The sequence below is a fragment of the Microchirus variegatus genome (assembly GCF_963457635.1).
Source record: "Microchirus variegatus genome assembly, chromosome: 6".
NCBI lineage: Eukaryota > Metazoa > Chordata > Actinopteri > Pleuronectiformes > Soleidae > Microchirus > Microchirus variegatus.
In genome coordinates this window covers 3,316,055-3,331,844 of record NC_139807.1, presented here as the reverse complement: position 1 = coordinate 3,331,844, position 15,790 = coordinate 3,316,055, and the positions used below count along the sequence as shown (strand labels likewise).

Here is a 15,790-nt window from a genome sequence, read left to right as displayed (position 1 = left end):
ATGACCTGCTTCACTCACCGAGACAGATTTACTTCCATAAACGTTATAAGTTCTTGTATAAGGAAGCAGATGATGATGCGTTTATTAACAACGCTGCTGAATAGACGTCTTAGAGTGAAAATGAATTTCCCTACGAGGAGAATAAAAGTCCATCGCGTCAGAAACAAACTGCTCCTGAGAGACTTTCACATCCATCTGTTGCATAAACGGTGAATAATTTACACATTATAAGAACAAACCGATGGAATATCAAGTAATTGACATAGAACAGTGTTTGCACACGTGTATAAACGGAGTTAAAACTCCTTTTCCCGTCACTGTGATGAGCAGAACTGAGGCTTTGTTTTTAAAGCAGATCCAGATTCTGTGTGTCCTGATTCTTTGTGGCAGTGTGAACAGCTAAAAAACACGAGATCTGATTTTCCAAACCACATACAGAGGTGGTTTTCGAATCCGATTCTGATCAGATTTTTTTTACATTTTTACGTCTCAGTCGCTCAGATAGAAGTGTCTTCTCTCGGGATTCCACTGAATGCGTATTTGTCACGTAGCATCCGTGTTGCGGCCGCTTCCATCGAGTCAGTTTGCGTCGCGTACTGGCTCCGTCGCCATTTCAAGTCTTCAGTCTATTTTTGCAAGATGATGCTAACAACGCTTCAGTTCATCAGAATTTAGCACGAGCTGGACAGGAAGTCAAACACAGATACAAAATTAAGCGTTATTATAGAATAAAAGCCACCTTATGGTATTTGGCCTGATCACAGGCAAATACGATAGATCAGATCCTGATCAGAAATGCTTAAAAATCAGATTTGTTCTGTGTAACCCTATCGTTGATGTAAATACACTCGTCAGCTCGTACAGTAGTGGATTAGTAATCGTCTCCTAAGGTCGACACACACTCGTCCGTTTTGCTCAACTTTGCAGGTATTTGTCATTCCGCTCGTTTCAGCCGTTGCGCTTCATACTCGTGCAGTCGTTGTCGGCTCCGAGGTCAAGTTTCACTTACGAAAACGGTCCATCCATCAGCGGACCGTCGTGTCCACGAGCAGGACAAGAGGACGCTTTTTTTTTTTTTTTCCCACAGTCCTCTGAATATTGATACAGTGCAGGTAAATTATACACAGCGTTTTCACCTTTAGCCTCAACTTTAAATAGAAGATAACGCAAACTCAATCAGCCTGTTCCCCAGAGGGTGAACCACCCTCACCTCCCCCCACACTTTTTTTTTTTTTCGTGATTTTCACATCTATAACGTACTTCAGTAATGACCTCACCTCCTGTTTAAAGGCCAAATAAGATGCGTCTTAATATCTGGGTCATGACTTTTCCCGATTATCTGCCGACAGACGCTTCACAGACTTAAAGGTCCTGTAGAACCTAAAGTAAAGTCATTCTATTTTGGCAGAAATTAGCAAGTAAAGTAAAAATAATTCTACTTTTATTATTTTATTAAGTGTACAATCACCCGATTCTGTGAATTATATGTTACCATGCTTTTACAGAAGCTCACAAAGGACAAACTAGACATTTGTAATGCTAACTGGAGGCTACATAGATGCTACAACACACTTTGAAAGGAGTCAGGGACAATCAGCTGCAACATGAAACTTCACCAATAAATGTTAAAGGTGCATTATGTAATAAATCTAAAGCAACTGGCCATAAAATCCTCCTAATATGTCACAGAGACTCATGAATAATGTTCATAGAACAAACTGAACTCACCAACAACAACATTACAGCCAAAATATTTGCATTAAAAAAATATTTTGCAGACTGCAAATCATGTTTGTGTTTTGAAATCATGTTTTGGCATGTGGCGCCACTTACCGCCGTCTACCAATCATTGCAGTCAGTAGAGTCTCAGCTGCAGAGCAACCACGGGTTGCCAGTTACGTCAGAAAAAACGAAACCTAAAAGACCTCGGTATTTTTTCAGTTTGAATGTAGTAACCGTTCTTGGCCACATTCTTACATATGGCACCTTTAAATAGCTTTCAATAACCAACAGGGTAAACACTAGCTGGATAGTTGGGTTTTGCAGGCTAATGCTAGCAGTCTTGTATTTAAGGCTATAGTGTACAGTGCTGGAAACCCCCCCGACATCAGGTCTACGACATGGTACCAGAACGTTCATGTGATTGTGAATAAAGGCGTGTTTTTGTACGCAAAAATCCTGACGCACAGGAACACGAGGAAGAAAAAACTTGCAAAAACTTCAGCTTCTCAGTCTGGAATACGTACTTATCCTAAATATTCTTTGACCTTCCCAGTGCCCGACTATTACTCTCCTGTGAGTACCCACTCCACCCCCCCCCACCCTCCTTTTCCACAGATGGATTTTTTTGTTGCATTAATCCCACAGATCAGGTGGGTTTTGTCAACGTGTTAAACTTTAATACTTTGGGTCATTTATCTTTACGGCCAAACCCGGAGTCTGTCAGCGACCAGACGAGCTATTTCCTCATTTGGTTTGGGAGCAAAGTGGCGCAGGAGAGAGAGAGAGAGAGAGAGAGAGAGAGAGAGAGCAAAGGGAGGAGGAGGAGGAGGAGGAGGAGGAGGAGGAGGAGGAGGGAGTGGTGATGGAGTGGAGTGAATTTGGGGGGTGGTGGGGGTCTCTACTCACCACTTAATGAAATCCTGATGTGAGAAGACTCAGTAAGGGGGTGATCTCGGAGGTCAAGGCGCCCACACCATCTCGAGAAAGCGACGGCCCTCCAGAGAGGTGGCTTCACTTACTCAATTCTTTTTTTCGAGGAGCAGCTCGGGCCTCGTAAAGGAGCGGTCGACAATTTGCCCCTCATTACCCCTCGGATGCTGCTGCATCGGGGACCGACCGAGCGCCCAAGTGGACAAGGGGTAGAATTGCAAGTGATTAATTTTGTCCAGCGCTCCCCTGGAACGTGGTGTGCTCACACAAGCATTTGTCTTCATTTGCCAAGATATGTGCAGTGACATGAGAGGACGGGGCCCTGGGAGCCCATGTTGTTGTTTTTCCCCACCTCATATCTGAGGAAAACAACTGTACAAGCTTTTGTAAACAAACTCTGGGACCACTTTACAACAAAACTGCCCCCATAAGGGCTTTATGTGTGGTTATAAAACGGGTTGTAAACACTTTACAACTCATTAATAAGATGTTATAGCACGTTGTATAAAAGGGGAAATTATTAGTGGCTTGCCAAAAAGTGAGTAATATGTCTGCACTGTGTTCATTGCTATTATTTATTGCTAAAGCTAATGCTTTGAGAGCTGTATAGGAGTCTTGCCAAATAGTGAGACCATATCAGTGTAAAAACTTTATAAATAATCTATTTAAAAAAGGATATGTGATTTATAACAAAGTGATAACAACCAACTAAATGAATAGCATACATATGAATGTATGTGTTTCTTATAAGGTTTATTTTTATTTTATATGTGTTTTATGTTGGATTAAAAGAGAAATGGTAAGTGGTTGCTTGCCAAAAAGTGAGCCATATGTTCTACCTGTGTATGTTGCTTTTTATCAACAGCAATTTATTGTTACGATTAATGCTAGTAACCTGTACCAAAGTCTTAGCAAATAATGACATATATAATATGATATATAATATATGATATAAAGTTTTAACAACAAAGTATAGCTTAATTAAAGATGTATGTATGGTTTATGATTAGGTTCTTAATTGGATTGCGAACAGCACATAAATCATTAAAGTGATGGTATATCATGCTTGATAATATGGGGGTACTGTACATAGTTGCTTGCCAAAAAGTGAGCTATAAGTCCTGACTGTGTATGTTGCTATTTATAAATAGGCATTCAAGATGAATGGGAGTAAGCTGTAACACCATTTTGCCAAATAGTGTGCCCATATCAGTTTGTCATAAAGTGTTGATACTTTTTATTGATCATTAATGACGTGTTAAGAGCCAAATTGATAACCTAATTAAAGATGAATATGTGTGAAATTTGGGAAATGGTGATCAGCTGCTTGCCAAAAAATGATCCCATATATAATACTATGTATTTTTACCATAAATTGAAACCATATTGATGCGTTGTCTTGTTTATTGCTTAATTATAAAGTGTTAACAGCCAAATTATTGATTACAAATCCTTTATTACGTACTGCCAATGTCGTAAAGTGGTGCCCGGAATCCTGTCTTGAGTGAATTGTGTTCACATGGTGCTGAAAATCAAAGCGTTTTCTCGGTTCGTTTCAGAGCCAAAGCCGTGGAACTAATGGACAAATAATGAGAGCCATAATGCTGCGACATACATCTTTTGCTTTGTTGCGGTGGCAGTTCTGTAATTCAACGGTGGAACTGCAACATGCAAATGAATGTCAGGACACCGTTTGATCCTTAATATTCAATTATTTTTTAAGTGTAACTAAGACAAAATTAGAACACGATCTCTCTGCAACAAAACAACAAGGAGGTTTGTCTGCATATACAATCTCCATCATTTATATATTTAGCTGTTATGAACTGAAAACATGAGACTGAAACGCGTTCAAACAAATGCTAATCATAGAGCGACGCTAGTGAATCTACCGTTTGTTTGCGTCCTTCCATTTCAGGAAGAAATAAATCATGCTGAGGAAAATGTACAAAACACATTTAACTCACAAAACATTTGTTTTTTAACTAAAAATATTTTTAGTTGCTTCTACACATGAAAGGTCACAAAGGTCTCGAGTCTGCAGTCGGCTTTGGACGGAGCGTTCGTTCATCCTGTGGTCAGTGCTGATCACAGAGCAGCTCCGCAGCAGCCTGCCATCATTACCTATACATAGATTTGGCCGTGTGTGTGCGTGCGTGTGTGCGCGCGTGTGTGTGTGTGTGTGTGTTCTTGTACTTGCGCCATACTGAGGACCAGTGAGGGTTTTTAACCAACAAAGTGAGGACATTTTTACGGAGTGAGGACATTTTGGTCGGTCCTCACTTTGTTTTCATTGAAATCACTTCCTTATGTTGCTATAACATGCTATACTCAATAAGTCAAAAAAATAAATATATTTTGGACGGCATAGTATAAAGTATGACTTTTTTTGTCAAATTTTGGACCAAACATTTTGCGTCAATTTTTTTTCAAATTTTGGACCAAAAATTGTGCGTCAAATATTTTTTCAAATTTTTGACCAAACATTTTGGGTCCAATTTTTTTTTCAAATTTTGGATCAACAATTTTGCATCAATTTTTTTGTCAACTTTTTTTTCAAATTTTGGACCAAAAATTGTGCGTCAAATTTTTTCACATTTTTGACCAAACATTTTGGGTCCAATTTTTTTTTTCAAATTTTGGACCAAAAATTGTGCGTCAATTTTTTTTTCAAATTTTGGACCAAACATTTTGGGTCCAATTTTTTTTTTCAAATTTTGGACCAACAATTTTGCATCAATTTTTTTTTTCAAATTTTGGACCAAACATGTTGGGTCAAATTTTATATATAAGTAGATATTTGTAATTATGTTGATTTATAAAGTGGAAATGCTGGTCCTCACTTTGTCAGTTCTTTTACCCGGTCCTCAGTATGCAGCAAGTACAAGAATGTGTGTGTGTGTGTGTGCGCGTGTGTGTTTTCAATCTGCCGAATGCCGGTCAGTCTTTTTAATCTCAAACAGAATTGTCGAATTGTCCAAAACTGGACGGGTTTTTAGAACAATTTTGACTAATAGAAACAAAATGCTCCCCGACCGCCAAAGTCCGGCCGCTGACCTTTAACTGATGCTGAATTTATTTTTAGAACACAGACCATTTTGGCTGCTTTTTTTTTACCATTACTATGTTTAAACATATACAGTATATACAGAGGCTATGTGCAACGTAGAGTGTCTCATATCCTATATTTCAGCACAACCTAGGCAATCGAATGGACAAAAAATTTCAGCGACTATATAGACACACCTGAGCAAAATGTTTAAAATCGGACTGAATTTGTGAAATTTGGATATTGAATATGTCACAGTTCAAATATCACTTTATGAATAAAAAGACAAGAAAAAATTGTGTGACTTCGGCACACATTGCTACTTTATATCGCTACTAAAAATGCGATATAAAATATGAATATATGATGTGACCTATTAACACACACAGGACGTCCATATAAGGAGTTTTGTGTTTAATAAATACAATCAGGTGACAATGGGCCTGGATTGTTGGGTGAATTCTGGTCGGTGAATTCACCAAATCGTCCCACCACAACCAAAAATGAACTATAGAATGTAGTATTTTTTTTCAGAAAATTATATTTATATATATATATTTGTATTGTAGACACATAAGCCAGTGCATGAAGGTCATTGGATGGAATGACAAGAAAAGTAATAGATGATTAAATCCATTTATTCACCGTTGACCAAGATTTTTTTGACTGTTATGTTTCGTCCAAAATAAGTGACATGTTTTCTACATGGGTCATTTCTAATAAAGAGTCTGTGAAATTTTTTACCTTTTTTTAAAAAAAAACAGCGTTTGCAGGTGAAACTCGGTCATCAATGAACGCTCTATTAACTCTTAAACATAAACACAGCGAGGTAAACTAATCCACATACTGTTTTCTTTTCATACTCTGTAACATATACTGTTTTTTTTTATAATGATAATAATATCATTAATTTGATTTGGCTTTGGGCCACATACACACACACACACACACACACACATCAACAGCATGAATGTAGTGTGTGGTATCACATTCCACTCTGCGGACACCGAGTTGATGGAATAATTAGATAATAATGAGTCTAATCAAGGGTCAAACAGGAGAAACATTCAGCTTTCATGCCGTAATCCTGCTTTTTAAGCGTCCACATATCCTTCTTTATGATGTTAAATGGCTCCCACTGGGCCATTACAGAGGAACAAGGACGACCACAGTCCACTCACTGTGTGTGTGAGTGTGTGTAACAGAGAGAAGCCAAGAAAGAATGAGAACAAACACACAGAAAAGCATCTTCAGAGGTTTTGTGGAAACCTTGTTGCAGACCTGCAGGGTTTACAAACGAGTGAAGACACAATAGATTTGGTAAAGTCGTTTACTTCATCCATTTAAGAGGGAAACTATATCAGGGTGCACTCTAATATAATCTAATCTAATCACTTACACTCTGTAAAAAGGCAATAAAATCAAAAATCTGTAATCGATCATTTATATATTTTCATTGTCTTCACTGACAAATTTAACTGTATTTTGCAAGTATATATATATATATATATATATATATAAAAGAAGCTAGGATCGTTTGCAAGATTGGAAAGATATAGCTCAAGTAACAGAGGTAATGTGATGTCACTATATAAAGATTCAGGAAGTTCAGGGAAATCTTGTTGCATAAACCGCGGCTGAATGTGCGTGAACATGGAGCCCTCGGGTGATAAACTGTGACAGACGGAGCTGCACGTGGACTCTGGCGCTGAGGTTTCTGAGCTCAGACTCATCTGAGATGCACTGAAACTTGCCAAAGACGAAAAAGACAAGGCAAAAAGTCAGCATGTGTGATGGTTACGGGGCTGAGGTAATACGGGAAGGTACCATCGATGCAGAGGTCTATATTGGACTTTTTGAGATAATGCTGCCTTCAAGAGGACATCTTCACTCAGGAAGTCCATGGTCAGACCAGGCCTCGTGGACATAGAATGCATGTGTTTGACGCCTATCAAAAATAAGAGCTGAGGTTATTTTTACACAAGGTGCAGGAGAGGGCGGATGGTGGAGAAGTTCAGGGGAAACCCAGTCCTTGGCTCTTTCCCAGGGTTCTAACCAAGTCCCATTCCTTTCCTCTTGACCATGGGCTGCCCCATAAAGCATTACTCCGTCCCTGGGTGGGCTCGAACCACCAACCTTTCGGTTAACAGCCGAACGCGCTAACCAGATTGCGCCACAGAGTCTTCTTTGAGTGTGATGAAGAGGAGAATCAGAATCAAAATGGAGCAGAATTGCAAAAAAAATGCAATAATTAGTATTTACAATTTCCAAATGATTAAAGAGTGTAATTAAGACCCAGTGGAAAACCTGTGTCAGTGAGAGCTGATTTCCCTCCGTTAATATATTAAAAATATTGTTTCATATTAAAGTTCAAGCACTTTTCAGGCAAACAAGAGAGAATGTCTCTCTCAGATTAGTGCACTTCTTATATATTTTAATCTGAAACAGAAATGATAACACACATAAGAACACACTGTAAACTGTAGCAGGCGGAATGTCTCCACACACCTTCACTCATGACGTAACGCAAAGCCTCCACCAATGACAGCTGACACTGTGTGGAGATGATGAAGCATCACCTCAAGGCAGAGGAGAAGAAGAAGGAGCTGCCATGAGGAGGAAGGAAACACCTGTGCAACTGTGATGGTGCGTTTGAGGACAGCTCAGAAAAAAATGGTTCGATATCGGCCTGATAATATGCTTCAACTCCCTTTTTATCAACTCCACCATGAGAAACGCACACATTAAAACATTATAAAGGTTTATTAAAGAGAGGCATGATATCTGCAGCTCAGGAAAGTGGAACCTCCTGATCTGCAACAAAGGGCCTTTATTTTGACAGTATTATCAAAGGACTGATGGCTGAGTTCCATTTAGTTTCCCCCCCCCCAGCTTCACGGTGCACGCTGGTTCACTGTCACACTGACTTACATGAGCTGAACAGAGCCACTGTTAATGTGATCACACACACACACACACACACACACACACACACAGCACCACACAACCATAACCAGTTATTGTTTAACCTTAACCTTAACCTTAAATCGGTTCCATAAGAAATATGGTTCTGCCTCATTAGAACCAGGTTTTGGTCACACACATAATACGTATTATGTTATATTAGAACTTTGTGTTTCATGTGTCTTATATATCATCAATACTGAATTAAAATTGTGTGATAATGCCCCCAAATAATGCCATAATCGTGTCGGCCCTGTTAAATATCTGCATATGTTAATCATAATAAATAAATACATGTGTATACATAGCAGTGGTGTGGGGCACACTTTCAAAAATATGTTTATTTTCACTATATATGAATACATCCAGTCTATTTTTTTAAATATTATATTCAAGTGTTGAATAATCATTTCATTTTGATATTATTATAATATCATTTACAGCTGTTTTTATATGTGTATGTACAGTATTTCCTTTTTTTTAATGTCACGTTTGTATTGATGTGAGCTCCCATTTCCTGATGTTTTTGTTTCCCTGAATAGATTTTCGTTTTTTATCCCTTATATAGGCAGAACTTATATATAACATGGCATATTTACATTTCAATGTGTATTAATACGCATTGTCCCTTTACTTAAATGAATAAAAATAAATACACATAAAACAAGTCAGAGTGAACTCTGTAATTATATTACTTTTCCATTTCTAATTATGAGACAGGGTGTCTCGTTTTTCACTCGAGCCCCCTGTCCCCTGAAATGCCTGCGCGCGCCACTGCATATGTTGAATATTGATGCTGTAAAAAAAAAAAAGAGCCACACACACACACACATACACACACATACACACGCGCGCGCCGATACAGTCCATCACGCGGCCAAATCCATGTAGGATCAGATATTTCCTGCAGAGCCTCATCAACACACACCTTTGTGAGGCCGCGCACACACACACATACACACACACACACACACACTTACAGTGTAGCCCCTGTATCATGTTATACTGTAGTGAGGGGCGTTTACAGCTGTTTAGTTTCATAACACAGGCCGACACGCTGCGAGAGCTGCTGCTGCGCGAGCACACACTTCTTTCTTTCTTTTTTTTTTTTTATTTATTATTATTCGTTTTTCACCAGGAGACAAAAACGCATCCACCGTGGCCTCAACACCACATAAATGTTATTGTAGTTATAGCATAAAACCTTTTATTTTGAAGAAAACCATCATATATGTGTGTATAATCATTATAAATGTGTTTTTGTGATAAATTATTTGATATTATATGTTTAAATAACAGTGGTTATTGTGAAGTATTTTGTTTCCTGTGAGAACTGAGGTGCAATTATTGTATTAAAATGCTATTTTAGTTTGTGAATTTATATTTATTTAGATTTAAAAACTGTGTTTTACTGTGTGTAAACACATTTATGCAACTCGAGCAAATCGAAATTAATGGGAAAAGGCGTTAAAAAGACAAAAAAAAAATGCGCATATTTGTGCGTAAATCACACGTTAAAAAAAAAGAACTACAAACGTCTTCACTCGGCGATGAGCGGTAACGCGCACTGTAACTAATCCCATTTTTTCCAGGATTATTCCTGCAGTTGTTGCATTTGTCACCACCTTCCTTCATTCATTCCTTCCTTCCTCTCCGGAGTGTTTTTTTTTTATTATTTGATTATTTCATTCCACATCGCGTCGCTCCACGTCCTGCATCAGGAACGCTGCGAATTAATTTGGTGATTAATGGCACAAAGGCTGACCTTTTTTACACCGAGTGGGCGTTCGTTTCCTCGTTGATTTCCCTTTTCGTTCCCGAGCCTCAGGAACGACACCGACACGAGGCCTAAAGGTGACCAATGAGATGTAAAAAAAAAAAAAAAAAAAAAAACGTGGCACATAATGAACTGCAGGAGGGCGTGGCGCTGTTTGATGAATCGGTCCATATGGAGACATGATGTTGTTATTATTATTATCGTGATTATTATCATGATAATAATGTTCCTCCTAAACTAACTTTTTTTTTCTTTTTGGGATGTAAAAGCGAAGCGAATCGTCCAATTAAATCCCCTCATGACCTGGTGATCGATGATGTCAGCTGCTCTGCTTCTAATTAACACTTAAATTAAAGTTTGGGAGCAGGTTGACTTCAGACCTTCACAGCCCATTGAATTCAAGTCTCCTTTTTGATTCAGTCAGATTAAACGTGAGGGTTAATAATCTACAGTGTGGGTCACAGCGGGGTTTGTTTTTGTCAGGATAAAATACATGTAGTAAAATAAGTTCAGATAAAGGTTTCATATCAAAGATATCAAAAATAAACACTGCTCTATTTATGAGATTGGACATTTTAACAAACAAAATCATCTTCGAATTGGAAAGAAAAAAATATATAATTTGTTTGTGAGGCAATTGTGCAACAATAGACAATAAACACACCTTAATAATAATCATTTTAAAAGGATTATACGCCATAATCTGCTTTTGTTTGACTTATTCTGTGTCCTAAAAATGATATACGTGCTCAGACGCTGCAGCCTGGATCTCACGGATCTCACCTGCTTGTACCTGCGCTCTGATCAGGAGGATGTGAGCTCTCCTTTTCCCAAATTCCCAAACTAAATTTACTCGCTCGTTATGGAGAAATATATATTTATATATATATATATTCAAATCAGCCACAAAAGGCTGGACCTCCAAGGCAGCTAATAGAATTTCCTGCTGTTTTTATAACGCTGTCCCTAAACCAATGTCACCATATGCTGCTCTTGGCACAGGGATCTCCGCAGTGGCTTCCTGTGCGCCAGGTTTTTTTACTCGAATACGATTTAGTATTAAATGAAAAAATACCAGATATAGGCGAACATTTTACCCAGCGTTTGTTGTGTTCGACCTCTGGAATGTGGCACAGATTATAATTCAGATTTTATACATTGCATATAACGAAGAGCTTTGGGTCAATTGTGTGTAAAGTGTTCCAAATATTACGCACATTTCCCTTGCAAATAATATCAATACTAAAAAAAACGGATGCGTATTTCGTTCTGCGTAAACGAATCTGGCGTCCAAGTGGCCACAGACGCCACATGCGTAAAACAGCGTAAAATAAAACAAAGGTGTCTCGCCTCTTAACGCACGTACCTGCTGCTCTCCTCGGTGTCCGGCTCGATCCCGTTTTGTCTTTCTACATCAATAAACCTCCCCTCCAAAAAGAAAGAAAACAAACTCTCATTCTCCGTCCTCAGACACTGAGTCGCAGCACGGCGTCGCCTTTATTAGACGCTCGTTTCACGCTGTAGCGCATTAAATTACACTGTAACACTGGGGTTTTTTTTACCTGCTGGGTCATAAGGACGCACGGGTGAATTACCGAGGAAGAAAAGAAAGAAAATGAGAATAAAAGCTATGAACAAAAGGGGAAAAAATATACAATTTCACTAACTCAAATCAGGGATTTTCTTACATTTGCTTTTAATTTATTCCCCTGGGAATTCACAGAAAATCCCTCATTTTTTTTGTTGAAGTTGAATTTGTTTTTTTTTTAAAAAAAGGAAATAAACACTTTAGTAATTTCTGTGTTAATGATCTTTAATAAACGTCAACAATGAGTTGCTCACTGTGACTATTTTAAGCCCCAAAAATTCCACTGCAACACGGTGTTGGATTCGAATGCGCACGTTACTCATATAACGCTCTGTGCGTAATTACGCACCGAAATGACAGAGTGGATATCACGGCTGGAGACCACTGTTGGCTCGGTGTTGCTCCAAAACTTTCCCGTGACATGCTGCTGCTGCTGCTGCTGCTCCCGATGACAGTGTCTGAATGACCACCATCAACTCTCCCTTTCTTGAAGAAGAGACCAGCAGAGGGAAACAGATGCATAAACATTCGAGGCCATCTTTCTCCTCGGCAGCAGCAGCAGCAGCAGCAGCAACAGACTCCTCCTATTCCCCACGTCCAATTAGTTATTATGGTCCGGCCCTTTAAGACGCAGCAGCGGGTCAGCAAGTAGTGTAGTGTTTCTCTAATTGAACTTCGCCCAATCAACAATAACTCGTTAGCAGTCGAGTTTCTTTTTCTTGCTGCTCGAGGCAGCTTTTTTTTTTTCTCCTCCCTTGCAGGGATTCACCCCCGCCTCCACTCTGTGACTTCCTAAAGATCTGCATGGAGCTCGGCAGAGGGACTGCGAATCTCTGAGGGGGAATAGCTGCTGCAGTTCGGCTGCCTCTGCGACGACGCGCCAGGAGCATGGTTATTTTGGAGGAAAGCTCTCATGCGAACTAAGTTGCGAGCTCTAAAAAGTGTCAACGTTTAGCGCGGGGAGTTCTTCGATTAACCGACGAAGGGACGCGCTCGTGGACGCTTTTTTTGTGTGTGGTAACGACCACTTGAATGAAATAATCAACTTTTCCGGGGAAGGCAGCGACTCTTCGGGACTGCGATGACCTCTAGTAAAGACATGAAGGCGGGCTCTGTGTTGCAGTCCAGCGGCGAGGAGAGGAGACGGGCTCCCCTGGACCAGCTGCCGCCGCCGGCCAACTCCAACAAGCCTTTAACGCCCTTCAGCATCGAGGATATCCTCAACAAACCGTCGGTAAAGAAGTCGGTGGCCAGTATTTGTCCGCCGAGAGTCCTGGAGAAAGTCACGGGCTCTAACTCGGCGAGGAACGGGATCACCACTCCCTCGTCGCCGCTGTGCGCGCTGGAGGAGTTGGCCAGCAAAACATTCAAGGGTCTGGAAGTCAGTGTGATCCAGGCAGCAGAAGGTAAACACAAAGACCATAATAACTTTTAGAAAAAGAAGTTGTTGGTGAAGTGAAGCGTGCGCAGCAGACGCCAGGCTCCTAGGTTTGTTTTTTGGCGTTTAGTGTTGGCTTTGACAGCTGTGCAGGAATGCGTGGGACGGTGGTGAAAATGTGACATTTACGCATGAAAACATCAACGTATGATGACCGCTGTTAAATAAACACCAACAAGTGGCGACCACAGCAGTTTACATGCCGAGTCATAATGAGCGTAAAGTGTCACCTGATCCGGATATTGAAATTATTTGTGTTTGATTCCATTAGAGAAAGTTTTTAAAAGTTAATTCCATGTTGATTTTATTTTTAATGATATATATAATGATGTAAATGAGAGTGTAAACAAAGGTCAGGCCTGTTCTGCAGTGTTTTTGGATGTGGACATTTGATTTACTCACCTTTTGTTTTATGTTAAACCTTTAAAGGTCGCGAGCACGTGAACGCCTTCGGTCAGAGGCAGACGTCGAAAAAGAGGAGAAAGTCGCGGACGGCCTTCACCAACCACCAGATCTACGAGCTGGAGAAGAGGTTCCTGTACCAGAAGTACCTGTCGCCGGCCGACCGTGACCAGATCGCGCAGCAGCTGGGCCTCTCCAACGCGCAGGTCATCACCTGGTTCCAGAACCGCAGGGCCAAGCTGAAGCGGGACCTGGAGGAGATGAAAGCGGACGTGGAGTCGCTGAAGAAGATCACGCCGCAGACGCTGCAGAAGCTCGTGACCATGGAGAACATTGAGGACGCGCAGGGAGGCGACGGCGGCGGCGGCGGCGGCGGCGGAGGCTCCGGCTCCGAGCCCAGGTCGCCCAGCGTCTCCCCGACCTCGCAAGGACACCGGGCCTTCCCGCAGTCCCCGTCCTCCTCCAGAGACCAAACCACGGACGAGTTCTCGGAGGACGACGAGGAGATCGAAGTGGACGATTGACACTGAGAAGGAGGAGGAGGCCTGTGGTTTTCAACAGAGAGAAAAAAGAAGATTATACAGACAAAAAAAAAGGGGCATTTTTTTTCCTTCCCAAACTTTTGCACGGATATTGACAAAAAAAAAGGAGAATATTCACATATAAACATTTCAGGAAAAGTTCTTTTTTTTGCTCCTCTTCTGCTTCTTGTTTTTTTAATTTATTAATGGGACTTTTTAAAGCCTGTCGTTTAAGATTTCACCACCATATCTGAGGAATATTTGTTTATTTTTGTTTTTTTTCCCTTCTTCTTACAGACACAGACTTTACTGTTTATGGTACAGGAAGACTGAAAAAAAAAAACTGTGTAAACATTCTAATATTTCAGAGGGAGGGCTGTGTGTGGAAAGTTGTGCAATTAATTAATTTTGTTTGCCTTTTATTCGGATTTGCCAAATATTTAAATACCCCCCCTCCTGTTTTTTTCTGTGCACAGTAGCTCCGCCTCCTCCGCGTGTCACTTCATCATCATCATCATCATCATCACACCTCAAGATCCTGACTCTTATTTTATTCTTATTCTTATTTTTTATTTGCATTTTTTTGTGTGTGCAAAGCATGCAGGCCTGCAAATGCGCAGCGCAAAAAGGGGGAGGCGTCGCCATGACAACACCACAGACTCTCACACCATCACCATCATAATGATGAATTTCCTGTATATAGGTCAAACATCCTATACGGTAATTTTATTGTAACATTCTATTTAATCAGCATCTATGTAAATAAAGGTTATATGATATTTCAAAAAAGTAGTAATATTATTCTCTATAAATGTGTGTTTTTAATTTTATGGGTACAAATTAGACATATAATCTCATTAACACGTGTTACGGGGATATTCTTGAGCACCACACGGTGTCTGCGCGTCTCTATCGGAATGTCCTTAAGACATGTAGGAATATAACAAGTGCTGGGGTTTGTCCTCAGAGGTTAACACAACAGGATTACTCCGACTAAAAACCTGCTCTGTGCTTGGTTAACAAAAGGAAAGAGAAAGAAAAATGGTCGCCTTTGAATAATTGACCCCTGCTCTTTTTTCTTTTTTTTACCCTACAAGTGCCACAACTTCAATTAGCAGCCGCCTGTTCCTTTTATTCCCATTCTTTCGGCGGTCTTTGAATGCGTCTTGTCACAAGAAGGTCGCGGTCTGGTTCTGCGGCGTCTAAAGAAAAGCTGCTGCGCCTCCTCCTCCTCCTCCTCCTCCTCCTCCGCCCCCGCGCCATATGTTTTCCTCCCTGCGTCCGTCCGTCCGTCCGTGCGTGGATGGATCGTCCTTTAACACAACTAGTCGACATGATTGATTAGGTTAACCCGCCTTTGGCTCACATAAAAAAACAGCTTCCAACCAGCCGTGCAAAA

General features: G+C 40.4%; 1 protein-coding gene across 1 annotated transcript; it reads left to right on the top strand.

Moving 5' to 3' along the window:
* Positions 1-12,978: 12,978 nt before the first annotated feature.
* lbx2 (ladybird homeobox 2) lies at positions 12,979-14,926 on the top strand. Its single transcript, XM_083890713.1, has 2 exons — positions 12,979-13,436; positions 13,898-14,926. The coding sequence occupies exons 1-2, from the start codon at positions 13,112-13,114 to the stop codon at positions 14,392-14,394; spliced, it is 822 nt and encodes a 273-aa protein (XP_083746839.1). The 5' UTR covers positions 12,979-13,111; the 3' UTR covers positions 14,395-14,926.
* The last annotated feature ends 864 nt before the right edge of the window (positions 14,927-15,790 follow it).